The sequence below is a fragment of the Podarcis melisellensis genome (genome assembly GCF_964234715.1).
Source record: "Podarcis melisellensis genome assembly, chromosome: 5".
Taxonomy (NCBI): Eukaryota; Metazoa; Chordata; class Lepidosauria; order Squamata; family Lacertidae; genus Podarcis; species Podarcis melisellensis.
The window spans coordinates 51,551,936-51,566,513 of NC_138537.1; the positions used below are offsets into that span (position 1 = coordinate 51,551,936).

The 14,578-nt window shown below is 46.9% G+C and overlaps 1 protein-coding gene across 1 annotated transcript; it reads right to left on the reverse strand.

The window, feature by feature from the left end:
- Nucleotides 1-1,628: 1,628 nt before the first annotated feature.
- VAX1 (ventral anterior homeobox 1) lies at nucleotides 1,629-10,731 on the reverse strand. The gene is made up of 3 exons (XM_081912015.1): nucleotides 10,446-10,731; nucleotides 8,262-8,449; nucleotides 1,629-4,015 (listed from the first exon to the last, which is right to left on the reverse strand). The coding sequence occupies exons 1-3, from the start codon at nucleotides 10,684-10,686 to the stop codon at nucleotides 3,497-3,499; spliced, it is 948 nt and encodes a 315-aa protein (XP_081768141.1). The 5' UTR covers nucleotides 10,687-10,731; the 3' UTR covers nucleotides 1,629-3,496.
- Between the last annotated feature and the right edge of the window lie 3,847 nt (nucleotides 10,732-14,578).

The window sequence follows — 14,578 nt, forward strand, 5'->3', positions numbered from 1 at the left end:
TTACTGTAAATACTAATCCACAAATAACCATGCAGACTGAGCCACATGTTTTCTCAGAAGTCCCACTGAGTTCAATGGACTTTGTTCTGAAGCAAAGGCTGTGAACAGGATTGCAGCCTGAGGTTCTGATCCTTCCATGCTATGGTTAGGCGGTACTGACCCCTGTGTGTATATTGGGCTGGGTTTTTTCTTTCTTTTTGGAAAAAAACATGGGGCTAAAACAGGAGCGATTGACCTTTCCACAAGAAACTGGCCCTTAGCTTACATATCCTTCGGACCCATTGATTTCTCTTAAACACCATCTTATCCAGAAACATATTCATAAACTGCATTCCTACAAGTAGCTCGAGTCATGCAGCCAGTTCCTGCTGGGAAGAAAACAATGTTTTTCTCCTGGCCAGAAAGAAAAGAAATAAACAATGTATTAAATATACTTCTTCTTTTTTTAAGGTCCCACCCTGTTTTGTGGTTCAGCTGGGAAGTTACTCCTCTTTAGGAACTGAAAATCGAACCGATCCTCTTTTCACTGATCAGGTGCGGATTGCGCAGTTTGGTCTAATGGAGTTTCTAAGGACTGTGGAGAGCCGCGACATAAGGACCAGTCAATTTCCTCGGAGTCCTTAAGGAAATCCAAACTGAAATTGTACACTGTTTATATATCTCTACGCACACCTTATCATTATGGTTTCTAGGGCTCTGTGGCACCAGCCATGGGCGTAACCAGGATTTTTGTTATTAGAGGGGGTGGGCCTTTTGTTAGGGGAGGCAGGTCTTTTGTGGGGGGGGGGCGAATAACCTCGGTTAACTATGTATTTTTATTGATGGGGGGGGCAGCTGCTCCTCCCTGCCACCCCACTTAGCTACGCACATGGCCACCAGCGATCTCAGAAGGAACCCGGTCGACACGATTTCCTCAGACAAAATGAGGTTAGGATCATACCCTTGTTGGCGATTTCCATGTAAATAATCTCCGCATCCCGCCCGCCCCTCCCGGTTCCCGCAGCCCCCAATCCACTAGATGCCTTTCTTTGTTATTTATAGTAGATAACAGACGCTGGAATCGTTCCTTGGTGGAATCCCCTCGCCAGCAAACATGGGGAAATTGATCACAATTTCATATTGACCAGTAAATACAACGTATTGGGTGATGAGCCATTCCTGTGGTTATTATGGAGTCGAAATATCTTTTTTAGTCAGAAAGAGAAAGAAAACAGGAAGAGAAAAATGCAAAATAGAACCCCTCCCTTCACATCTCCAGTACACATTTCGATGTACACACTGGGCAGAAATAGTTTCAAAATGAGAGTTGACTGCAGGACCCCCTCTAGGCAAGGCTATATCTCTTTTGCCTTTTGCTCAGGAGTTGATGCTGGGTGGGTGGAGGGGCTTTCTAAACAGAAGACGAAAATAACAGCTAACTCTGTCATAGCATAGATATAATATATTTCACTCTCACCACATAAATACAAAACAGCCAAATACCCAAAACATTCAGAACAAGGGCTATTAGTAGCAGGGGGAGCTCATCTTCACCCGCGGATTCATTCATTATTTTCATCACTAGTTGCCTAGAAACTTCAGACGTAAATAATTTACAATAATATTAATAGGAGGGTTTCCCGTCTTGCCCCCGCGCGCGTTCTCTCCCGCTCTCTCCTTACTCTTTCTGTCCTAGAATTAATTCTATGCACTACATCAACCATTCCACTTTTTTTGCCCCCCGCTTTCCTTTTTTAAAAGTTTTTGGTTAAAAAGTTTGGTGGCACATATTTTATACAGTCTGTAAACGCAACGTATCAAATGATTGTTTAAAAATTAAAAAAAAACTAGCTATGTAGTTCTGTTTTGTTTTTCCTGACGAATTTCAAGTCCTGGGATTTAATGTAAAATAATAATAATAATCCAGGAATACATACATTGTGTGAAGGATGGGGCAGGGGAAGCAAATAACAGTAAAATAACGATTGTTACAGAATAGTTTTGGTTTCTTTCCAGTACAAAACCAAACCGGAGAAGACGCGTTGATTAGAATTTAAAGGTAAGCATTTTGTAAGAAAATAAATTGGAAGGTGGGGAAAACTCGAGACGTCCAGTTTAGGTCCAGTTTATATGGGGAACAGGCAAATAATATCGTTGGTCTTAGACGCCTTCGCATCTAAGACTCTCTCTCTCTTTTACCTGCACTTCATAATCTTCTTTATTTTATTTTAGAGATTGGAGTTAGATTCTGGAGGAAAGGGTATTGTGAGGATTTTCACAAGATCGCCCCCCCCTTAAAAAACACCCCCTCAGTTTTCTGTAGCCAATCATAGTTAATGCGTATATATTATAGTACAAACATTCAGGATTTAACCAAATCAAAGTGTTTTATATTATCCTGCCTCTGGGCTTCATGACGAAATAAAGGCTAGGAGCCAGACATAATTGTTTGGAAGACCACAACCCTTGGCAACGCATCCGCTTTGAAATCCACCAGATTGCACAGTTTTTGTGCTCTCTTAAATTCATCTGTCATAAACATCGCTGGGGTAATATTCCAAGAGTATGTCACTTCATCGCTGTGGTACCTGAAATAAGGGTAATTCCCCAACACAGACATGTACAATTTAAAATTAAAGTGCAATCCTTTACGCACTTACCGGGAGTCCCAGTGAAGAGGGACTTCTTAAGTAAGCATGCTTAGGATCGCATTGCGCACCTCAACCCCCTTGTTCCGGTGAGCTTAAATTTTCAATATTTTTTCTGTTTAGAATAGGGAACTGGAAGAGGAGGAGGCGAGGGAGGCATGCACCTTCAGGACGATGCATGAGAGCAACCCCTGGACTTGTTTTCGTCTCGGACTCGCAAAAGGGAGACTCCTTTGAAAGAAGAGGTGTGTTTGAAGAACCAACACAATGTGGAGCAGCCAAAAACATGGCCTCCCAGTTGGATGTATGAGCTTCTCTGCATGTGTAGGACACACGCACTTTTAAGCTCCTATCAAGCCTTCCGCCTTAAAAAAAAAGGCGCCTCTTTTTCCTATAGACTCCCTTTAAAATGTAAAAAGTTGGTGCTTATCATAGGGGCGGCCAGACTGAAGTCAACAGTGTCTCCTTCCACTATTTGCCTCTCTGCCATAGACCCCCCCCTAACTCCCCAAACCCATTTCTAACATTAACGTGCGCCACCGATGCGACAAATGTCTGGCTCGGGGAGGGTTCCACCCTCGTTGCCGCCGATCGATTTGTTCCACCGATTGGAGGCCTCCAGTCAAATCTGTGAGGCCCTCCGGTTGGGAACTGATGGGCTGGCAAGGTAAAAGTCGGGGTTCCCCCAGGAGGCAAAGTTGTGGCTGGGATTGGTGGCTGGGGAAGACGGCAGAGAGAGGAAGAAGAGTCTGTGGGGTGCGATGGGAAGAGGAAGGTGGGGAAGGGGCCCCTAGGGTGTGGAGGGTCTTCCATAAATAACCGTCACAAATAGATACTATAAATATAAATACAGCGCGCGTCCCCGCGCGTCAGTCCAGGGCCTTTTTCTCGACGCCTTCTTTATTGGCCGTCCTGGAGTAGGGCTCGAAGGCCGAAGAGCTCAGGTACCTAGCGGACAGTTCTTGCAAGTTCCCGGCCAGGGAGCCGGCCATCGCTAAAGGGTTGGAAAGCCGGCTGGCCACCGAGCCCAGCAGGGTGGGCACGGGCAGGCTGAAGAGGTTGTGGCCCCCGGGAGGGGACGGGTGCGCCGGGCCGGCGGCGGCGCTGCTGCTGACGGCCGGCTGGTGCGGGGAGCCGCCCGCCGTCGCGGATCCCGAGCCGCCGGTGCCGCTGGCGAGGCTGGGCGCGCGCAAGGCTGAGCCCAAGGCGCTGGTGGCGCACGGCGGCAAGAGGCCCGGCAGGCCCGGAGGCGAGAGGAGCCGCCCTTGCTCCAGCAGCCGCAGCACGCTGCACGTCGCCGCCGTCTCCGACACCACGGATTTCAGCTCCGAGTCTTTGCCTTGGTCCTTCTTCTGCTTGGTGCGTCGGTTCTGGAACCAGACTTTGACCTGCAAAGAGAAGCAATTGGGGGTGGGGCGAGGGAGGGAGAGAGACAAGGTTAGCGAGGGAAAACCACGGGCAACTTTAGGATCGGGGTTGAGAAAGCTAACCCCCCCCCCAAGACCACCATGGAAAAGCTCTCCAGCTCCCTTCACCTCTTTCTTGACTGGGCCCTGAGCTCATCTTGCTTGCTTGGCACTTGGGCAAAAATCGGGGGGGTTGGAGATTTCGGGGGGGGGGGCTTGGGCGCGCGTGTACATGGGAGAAGAGCGCGCGCCTCTCTCTGTGTGTGTGTGCGTGTGTGAGCGCGCGCGCACAAGATAGCGACCGTGTGTGGCCATCTGAAACGTGATAAGAATCGCCAAGCAATCTTGGGCACTTAAAAGTGTTGCTGAAGTGGCGGAGAATTGCTGAAATAACAAAGAACTCTCGAGCACCTTAAAAGACTAACACATTTATTATTGTGGAGTCGCCTTTCCATAAGGCGAGAGCGCCTACCATTTCATCAGGTGCGTGAAGTGGACAGGAAAGGCATTGGAAACTTATACACAGAAAGATGCGGCGTGGGCGTGGGGCGGAATGGGAAGCAATCGCTTTGACAACGCGAGGTTTTTTTTTTAAAAAAAGAATTAAGTAGAAACAGGCCCCGGTAGCGAAACTTCCATGGAGAAGAAAGAGCACCTGGCTGTCAATAATAAACCTTCCAGAGCCGGGAATCCACCGGGATCTTTTCCAGAAAGGAAGCTTTGCTTAGAGAAGAAGAAAATCCCCAATGAGTGTAGTACAGATTTAAGGTTTTATCCTTTCTAAGCCTCCCTCTTAGGCCGTGAACACAAGATTTTTGTGGGACGTCATCTGAATTTGCAACTTCCCTACCACTTTCTTTATCTCTGGGAGCATGAGGTTTTCCTAGCGCCTGTGGAAGCGCATGCAGGCTGTATGTATGGATAGACAGACGTACACAGTTGGCATTGGATTTTCCCGTCAATCGCTTTTGCGTGCCGAAGGGAGCTGGGAAAATGTTCTGGGGAAGCGACTGCCAGCTCTATTCCCCATTTTTCGCCCCCAGTCTTATAAAGAGACACCTGCAATCTCTTCCCCGCCCGCCCACCCCCCCCAACGACTTTAGGTCTGCTTTCCACCATTTCAAATATTATTTCACTCAAATTAATATCACATGCCACGCTCTAGCCTCGGAGGTTGTTTCGTTTGTCATACCAACATGGCCAAATCTGACAGCCAAAGAAATGCTAATTAGCTTGTCAGAAGGATTCATTACAGTTGCAGGATCTTTTCACGAATTAAGAAACCACTCCCTACGACATTTGGGTTTTGGGGGGATTTTTTTGGCACTCTTTCTTTCTTTCTTTCTTTCTTTCTTTCTTTCTTTCTTTCTTTCTTTCTTTCTTTCTTTCTTTCTTTCTTTCTTTCTTTCTTTCTTTCTTTCTTTCTTTCTTCCTTCCTTCCTTCCTTCCTTCCTTCCTTCCTTCCTTCCTTCCTTCCTTCCTTCCTTCCTTCCTTTCCTCCCTCCATAATACTTGTATCAGACGCTTCAGTTAGGAAGCATAAAATCACGCCTCCCTTTCTCCACATTTTCGCACTTTCTCCTCTTTCTTCCTGCCCTGGGACCCATAAAGGGACCTGCACATCTTCCATCACATCTTTTGCACTAGCTAATCAAGTAGCAACAAGACTTAAGCACATTTTCAAGGTGGACGCAGAAATAAGCATGGCCTGGACACCCCTTTTTCCGGCTTGGAATGGTTTTTGAGGCGCTGGGAAATCTGAAGGTTCCCCCGCAAGCATTTCCCTATAAGCATATAATTATTCCCTCCCCCCACCACCCCCCGGCCTCATCCTATTCTTTTTTCCTCGGGCTCTTCTTTTATTCAGTAAGTCTTCCATACAGTATTTCCTTCCTGTGCAGAAACGCCTTCTCGCCTCCTGCGCTATACACAGGGACTCTCTATACAACCGCAAGGCGAATGGGACCCGCCCTTAGAACTCCCCCACTTATACCCATTTTGTAGCAAGTGGTTCTAAGGCTGAAGGAAAGGGAGGGGGGATTTGGGTTTAAAAGTTGTAACAGGCCCGTTAAAGCGGACCTCATGCTTGTCAGATTCATAGTGTACGTTAATTAATTTGAAAGAAGCAATGTTTGACGTGAAATTAAAAAAAAATACACGCTCAAATCTCCAGCTCTACCCCCACCATTTTGTTTGTTTTTTTGTTTTGTTTTATAAATTACAACAAATGCTTCCGATAGTCAGTTTCCTTCACTGCCTGTTTGCAGGAGTCTGGTTAAAGCTCATTGCAAGCTAAATGACCCACAACCAGATCTTTCTGCACACATGCCGTTGAACTTCTTCTGGGTAGGATTGCGCTCTGCAATCTTCCCCGTGCTTGCCTGAGAACAAGCCCCGTGGAAACCGAATGGAGCTTTACTTCCAAGTAAACATGCGCGAGAGGATGGCGCTGCAGAAGCCCACGTGGAAGCTTCTTGCGACCAAATGCAGCCTGCCCAAATGAATGAATGAATGAATGAATGAACCCCGCCATAATAGAAGAACATGGAGGAAAGGGCAGGGGAGTAAGTACAGCGAAGAAGCATTGCAGTGGTGTCTCTTACAAAGGGGCCTGTGTGGCCTGCGCACTTTTTGCAAGCGAATCGTCCTGCGGAGCCTCCGATTTGAATCTACTGGGAAGTAAATGGTCACCGAGAGGCTTAACTCCGCATAAAGGTACCTTCAGGAAGATTTTATTTTAGCAACGCACACACTCAAATCCAGGGACGATCGGTGGCACTTGGGTAACCCTACGCCCTCCTTCAGCGTTAACGCATTTCCTTGGGAGCAAGTCTCATCGAAGTCAGTGTGGGACTTACTTCTAAGTAAACCGGCGCAGGTTCAGTCACCGCGACCTCTCCCGAGAGAAAGCTCTTTGGAATAACAAAGGCGGTGGCCTGCTGAAAACTCCGCTTGTATCTTTCCCTACAATTCTCGTAAAAGAAACAAGATTGGATCCTGACCCTGGTTGAATCAATGGAGCTCTATTGCTCATATCACTACTGACCACTGACATTAAATGTGGTCAGATTAAAACAACCCCTTCCCTCTCCCTTCTCTGGTTGGAAAGACTTTTCCTTCCAATTCTAAGGCACCCAAAAGAATAAGTCCCAATGAACACAGCGGGACTTACTCCAGAGTAAACATGCACAATTGCTGTGCTGTCAAAGCAGTCCTGAAGGATAAAGGTATCTCCTTAAGCGCTGTGCCTTCTCCTATCTATTTTGCATCCCTTTTCTGTTTTGGAAAAGTTACTTTTGTGACTTATTCCGATCCTAGTCCCGATTTTTTTTTGTACTTTTGCCACTCCACACAATTTTCGCCTGTTCTTCAGAACCCGAACTTTGCACCACGGGAGGCTGAAATCAATTCCCATTTTCCTACCCACTGCAAATGAGTTCAGGGCAACCGGTGTGCAGGTAAACTGGACGTCAGCACCTTAGGAGTGCAGCTACGTCTAGAAATTTTTAGAAGTATTTCTTTAAAAACACGCGCACAGCAACCTTTAACTCACTTGCAGGGGCCTGCCAACGATTTACAGCACGCGCCTCTCGCCATCTTCACTCGAAAGCAACTCCCATAAATCGCCCTTCATTCCACGCAACTCTCTTATTTTTGCGTATCTGTCTTTCCATCTAAGCATTTAGGCTTGCTTAGAATTGCAGCGTCCACATCCTCCAGGCAGCTCAGGCCTCGACCAAACTGAAATGCCTCCGACCTTTTTAATCTACCTACGCCCCCCTTTTTATATTTGTGGGTGCGAGAGCGGAAAGCGAGGGGTCTCAACTGTGCTGGTCCCGAATGGTACCAAATTAAGATTCAGGAGCCTAGCAGGGAAGTGAAAGTGTCCGGAAAAGTCATTTGGAGTCCGGATCTGGGAAGCTCTGGGAAAGGCGTCTACCTGCCTGAACTCGGGCTGGTTCTATTGATTGGTCACAGCCATGCAGGGAGCCACCCCAACGTTAGGCTTTATTATGTTGTAGCAAGTCAGTAGATTCCCCCCTGCAGCTTCATAACCTAGGGTGGGAGGTGGAGGGGATCTCGATCCTGGCTCCCTCCGTTCCAGGGCAACGGCGTTGGAGTCACTGCGTCACCTACCTCTGAGCGCAACACACCCGGGATGTTTGGGACGCGGCGGGGGGAGGGGAGGTGCCGCTCTCTCCCTTGGTTTCTCTGGCCCATTTTGTACCTGAGTTTCTGAGAGGTTGAGCTGCCTGGCCAGCTCGGTCCTTTCCCGTCCAACCACGTATTGGCACCTCTGGAACTCCATCTCCAGCCGGTAAAGTTGCTCCGCCGTGAAAGACGTGCGGGTCCTTTTGGGTCGGTCCAGATCAAGCCCCTTCGGGAGGATAATCTCTCTTATTGAACCTTTGGCATCTGGCAAAGAGAGACAGAGGCACTTTTAGACCGAGGAAGAGGAGGAGGAGGAGGAGAACAAGAACCCATTTTCAGGACCTGCACCGAGAGGCAAATGCATAGCGACAGAGCGAAGCCTCATCTGCTGAGGCGACTCTCCTTTAAAACCAGAGATGGGGGACCCTGTGGCCCGCCCGATATTGCACGACTACAACCCCCATCGCCCCTGACCATTGGCCTGGACTGGCGGGGGGCCGATGGGAGGTGAAAATACAATCACACCTGGGAGGCCACAGGCTCCACAACCCTATTTCTATCCGGAGGCCCTTAAAACAGCAGCGCGTCGCCTATAAATAAATACCAACTTTCATCACAAGACAGGGAACTGGGATTGAAAGATACAACAACGACGACGACGACGACGACAACAACATGGGCTGGTTTAGTGTAAGAACCAGCTTCGTCCAATCAGCAGAGGCCTAACAGCAACTCCTTCTTAGCATTTTTTGTCTTTGCAGTGATATGATCATATTTGCTTGGCCTGGCTTTTTAACCACAAGGCGAGGACACATGTTAACCATATAAGGCCGCCTTGAAGGCCGGCTTCCGGCTCCCCCTTCCTGTTTGGAAACTGGCAGGCTCCCCCCCCCCCGCCGCCTCTCTGAAGGACCCAAGAACTCTTTTTCCATGTAAAAAGCCTGGTCCCGTTTCCCCTGCCCGCAAAAGCTCTCCACATCTTATGAGCACCTCCTCAATTTCAATTGCCTTCCGGCTCATCCAGCCTTGCTTTCCCACAATTTTACCTTCCCATCTTTAGTCTCGAAGCCTAAGGAACTCGTTTTGTTTTAAACTGATCGCTTTCCAGGGGGTCCACCGATCGCGCCAGGATTAATTATTGTTTACCGGGCCCTTTGTTCTAGGAGAAGTTTCTCTTTACGTTTATCACACGCAAACAAACTTTGGGAATTTAAATCAGACACTTAAAAAGAATGTTGTGAAATTATTGCATTGGCGGACTTAGAGGGACGGGAGGAGAATATTCCACAAAGGAATAAAATAACAAACAACAAACAACCCCCAAAACAGTAGAGTTAAGGGGAAGGTTTAAATATTGAATCAAAGGAAGGAGTTTATATGGGTTTGCTTGTTTTTTAGTTAATGTAAACTCTATGAAAATGATCACAGTTGGAAAGGAAACTTTACACCGTGGTTGTTGTTTTTTTTTTAAAAAAGACCCTCCAAAATACTCGACCCAGCCCCTTCGGAACGGATCCAACCTAAATAAACACCACTTCCCGGTGTGGCTACGTATAGCGGGCTCCAAAGCAAAATTTCCCAGTCCCTCGCCAAAATTTAACAAGAGTGGGGAGACCATAAGGCTTGCAAAAACCGAAGCACCCTTGTTGATACGGAGCTTTACCACCCGTCTACCTTTTAGCCCCTGTCGGAACAAGGGCGCTTCCCCCGCCCCGCTTTTTCCTTTTTTGACACGTCAAACTAGCAGCCTTCCCCAAAGGCAGCGGGCAGCGCGATCCTATACTTCTGAGTATAGATGCAAGTCCCATTAGGTCGGGTAGAGCTTACTCCCAGGTATCTCTCTATCTGTCTGTCTGTTCAGCATCGTAACGCAAAAATAAACTAAGAAAGAAATGCCTGCAGGGTTGAAGCCAGGGCAGAGAAGCTGCAGCCAAACAATTAAGCGAAGCGACCGCGAGAAGTACATGGGGAGGAAAGCCACGAACCCCCCCCCCAGCTGAGCTGCAAGGCTTGGGATGCTGAGCTATGGGGAAATAGGAAGTCTCCCAGATCCCCTCAAAACTAGATGCCCCCAAATGCCCCTGGAATTGTGGAGAAAGAAATAGCTTTACAGAATAAATAGATAATAAGGAAACATTGCAAAATCTTGGCTTGAAACAAAAACAAAACAAAAGCAAGAATCCGCTAGCAGGGATTTTCCAGGCGCAGACACAACATATAAAGGAAAAATAAAATAAAATACAAGCAAACTCCCCCCTACCTCGGACTAGTATTCTTCTGCAATAATCCGGGTCAGCGGAACTCGATTTGTTTTTGCTGCAGTCTTCTGAGCCGCCAGAAGACGAGAAAGTCCCTTGTGGATCCTTCAAAAAAGAAGTCGAAATATTTCCTTCGCATCCTTTGCTTTCCTTGCCCTCTTTATTGTGCCCGTTCTTGGAGACCCGGTTGGCTTCGATCTCAGAATTGCATCTAACGTCCATTTTGTCTTGTTTCCCAAACATGTAGTGCAATATGGTTTTTTAAAAAGTAAAAAAAAAAAAGAGGAGGGAGGGAGGGTAGGTTGGAAGGGGTGGGGGGGTCGGAAGCAAGGGAAGAAAAGTCTGCGTTGGGTATTGCACGGTTCGTGGTCAGACCGGCGAGTAAACAGCCAAGTCCCTCGAAGGCGAGAGGTCGGTTCTTCTGATCGAGAGGCAGGCAATCAGCAGCTTCCTCCGTCCCAGCGTCCTAGTGCGAGTGTCCAGCTTCCCTGCGCCCCAATGATCAGGTACTCAACAGTGCAACTCTAAAATGATTTAATGCCTCCCTTATTACAGAGAAGGGGATGTGGTTGTTAGACACCCAGAGGGACGCGCACTCGCTGTTTCAATTGATTACGGGTAATTTTGCAGCCTCCACATTTAGGTTACCTCATGAATACACTAAATTGTTTGGATAATATATCACATCGTAATGGGTGGTTTGTATGCTTGTCCCCAATCAAGTCGAGTTTAGCCAGTGAATAAACTGAAATGATTGGCCTTGCTTTCAGGAAACACACAATCAAACGACTGAGACTTTCCAGAAGAAGAGGGGGGAGAGGAGAGGGGAGGAAAGAAAAAAAAAAAAAACTTTTGACAAGATTCAGCCTGAATTGTTAGGAGCCATTAGCGGCCATTATTAACTTTCTTCAGTTTGCCTTTGACCCTTCCAGATTACAGAGTGGTTTTATCCGAGGAGGCACGCCTAATACGTCTGAATTAAACGGCCAAGGAAACAAATATAGATGCGGAGTCCCTGGAAGCTGTGGGAAAGGAGCCTCGGGTCCTCAACAAACAGCCACCGCCAAGTCACCCCACTAAAGGAACACCACCAACAACTAAAAAGTAGCCATTTTCCTTGGTGGGGGATTATAGTGATCCAAGAAAGGCAGATGTGCCTTCGTGCCCCTTCAGCCCCCACCCCCACCCATCGCCAGCCAAATAGCAGAAATCCTACTTAACACTTATCTCCACAGCCAGCCATCTTAAAACTCCTACCTCTCCTTAATTCAGAGACTTGGCTTGGGTCCACTCCCTCCCTTCCTCCCTTCTAATTCTCTGCACCTTCACAGTGAACAACATTTGCAGAGCATACTCCTAGACTGGTGTGTGTGTGTTCAAAAAGCCTCCTTTGTATTTAGAGAGATCCAGGAAAGAGAGGGAGAGAGGGAGAAAGAAAGAGAGCAGAGAGAGAGAGCAGGGGAGATCTCAACTGCGTGATCTACTAAAGGGAGGGGAGAAGTCCCCCCCACCAGCTATTTCATTGTCTCTGCTACAATATCTTTGAGAACCGCAACAGCCAGTAATCCAATAAGACCATTGATTAGGCTACAATGATTCAATTCAAGCGCATGGCTTTGTGCAGAGAGCATGCTTCAGCCTTTCTTGTCACCTTGCAGGGCAGAAGCCCTCTTCATGCTGCTCTCCTTATTCATGCCTTTATGGGAAATGTAGAGCGAAAGGAGTGAAAGATGGCAATTATCTAATTGGACTATTAACAAACAATCCTCTGAGTGTGGCTGTCTGGCATTGGTTCTTGGGCGGGGTGAAAGGCCACATGTTGCACTGGCCCCATTCACAAAAGAGTTCCAGGGGCCAGGCTAGAGAAAGAAAGCGAGGGAACTTTTCACACAAATCCAGGCATTTTAGTTAGACATCCTTCCCCACCCTCTTAGGCTCCTTGCTTGTGTCTTCTAAGGGGGGACTGGAGAAGGAAGGCTTTTAACTTTCTCTAGCTAAAAATGACACTACAACGGCAAAACAAGAAACAGTACAGAGGGGGCAGCAGTACTTGGGGGGGGGGGAGAGAACCCAGCTACACCCAAGTTGTATATTTGAGCTTTGCAGGTCAAAGCAGGAAACATATGGACATACTCTTGAAGGAAAATGAACCTGAAAAAAAGGCATAGATCCTCTCAGCTGGGCTTTTTGTGTGCCAGGTTTGAGCAGCAAAAGCAAAGAGCATAATAAGAGACTTGCTGGATCAGGTCAGTGGTCCAGTTAGTCCAGCATCCTGTCTCATAGTGGGCAGCCAGATATCCATGGGAAACCCAAAAACAAAACCCAGGCACATCAGCAATCTCCGCTCCTGCGGTTTGCAGCAACTGGAAGCACACTGCCTCAACCATGATGGCACGAGTATAGCCATTGTTGCTAGTAGCCATTGATATATTCCATTAATTTCTCTAATCCTTGTAGAAGGAAGGACCAAAACTCAGTGGTGGAGCATCTGCGCTGCATGAGGAAGGTCCCAGGTTCAGTCCCTGATAGGATATCCAGGCAGGGCTGAGAGAAACCCTGGCTGGGACCCTGGAGAGTTGTAGTCAGTCAGTCAGTCAGTCAGTCAGTCAGTCAGTCAGTCAGTCAGTCAAGAGCTAGTTGGACCAATCGCCTGGCTCAGGATGAGACAGCTCTCCAAAAAGACTGCAGTAAATTTATACTGTAAACAATTAACAACACTAGCAGGGTTGATATAAAAAGACTTGTAATGTTAATGATTAATACCTTTTTATACTTATTTAAAATTTGTGATAATTGGAATAAGCGAAATTTAAATTGGAAGAGGTACAAATGGAAATGAATTACAAAAACCATGAGGCAGGCGGGAGGGAACTAAAAGTTAAGATAACAAATAAAGATGTATTTAAATACTATAAAATGGAAACTCAATAATATATATATATATATATGGGAGAGCTCCCTAAGCTCCATTGACACTAAGGTTTGAACAGCACTAAGGTTTACTTCTCCTGGAAACTAATTCAAGGTTGAGCTGGACATGTCACCTTTTCACATGACTACATACCAGCCCCAGACTTTTTGGGGAGTCAACACAAGAAGAAATTGGATTTCAGCATGTATATGTAGGTGAGATGTGATTACCTGTATATGAGGAGAGCCATCTGCCTTGGGCAGGGGTTGGAGCCTGTGCCCTTCCAGATACAGTTGGACTACAACTCCCATTGGCCATGCTGGGTGGTGCTGATAGGAGTTTGAGTCCATGCAAGCAACCACTTGCAAATGGCCATGTGAAAGGGCCTGATGCATTTCCAGTAATCCTGCAAACATTGCAATATTTTCTTGAGACTGTAACTGACATTAGACATACATCCAGTTTCTTATGATATGCAGTATTTTATATGTTAATACATTTAATATTATTTTTATTCAGTTGTTATTTTAAATGTGCATCTTGATCCCTCAGGATGAGGTGAGTTCATAACTGGCATAAAGAAATCAAAATTCAAAAATGCCATATTGAGTCCCTAATGGAGGGCAATACAAAATGTTCTATAGGCACTGCAGTTTTATGCGGGAAAGGGGAGATGCATTTTCAATGGACTGATCAGTTGTTAGATCAATAAATTAAACATTTTAGCTGAGTAAAAATTTGCCTCTGATTAATTGGACATGTGCATGTGTGTGCTTATGATATTTAGAATTCCCGTGGCCTCATTTGAGTTGCACTCACACAAAGTGCAGCAGTTGCATACATAGGCCCCATATGGAAAAGCCAATTCATATGACCAGGACTGCATGCATTGCTCCTCTGGCCCACATGCCCAATAGCCAGGGGTGCACTGGAAGAGGAATTCTGGGTAGTTCTGCTCCATAATGCTTTTTAGAGCAGTGGTGCTGGCGGCCACCACAGCAGCAGCGGTGGTGTCATCTGCTGGAGTGCCAGAGTAATTGATTACGGATTCTTCTTGCTCTGGCAAGTAAATGTGGTGATAACAAGGCTTTCAAGTTCTACTATGGGGAACCAGGCAGAGGGCCTTCTCAGTAGTGGCACCCACCCTGTGGAATGCCCTCCCATCAGATGTCAAGGAGATGTCAAGGAGATATATCTTTTAGGAAACATCCGAAGGCAGCCCTG

Coding starts and splice junctions, on each gene's coding strand:
- VAX1 (XM_081912015.1), bottom strand. CDS start 10,686: ATGTTTGGGAAACAAGACAAAATGGACGTTAGATGCAATTCTGAGATC. Junction 8,450..10,445: donor CAGAAGAATACTAGTCCGAG/GTAGGGGGGAGT, acceptor TCTCTTTGCCAG/ATGCCAAAGGTTCAATAAGA. Junction 4,016..8,261: donor TCAACCTCTCAGAAACTCAG/GTACAAAATGGG, acceptor TTCTCTTTGCAG/GTCAAAGTCTGGTTCCAGAA.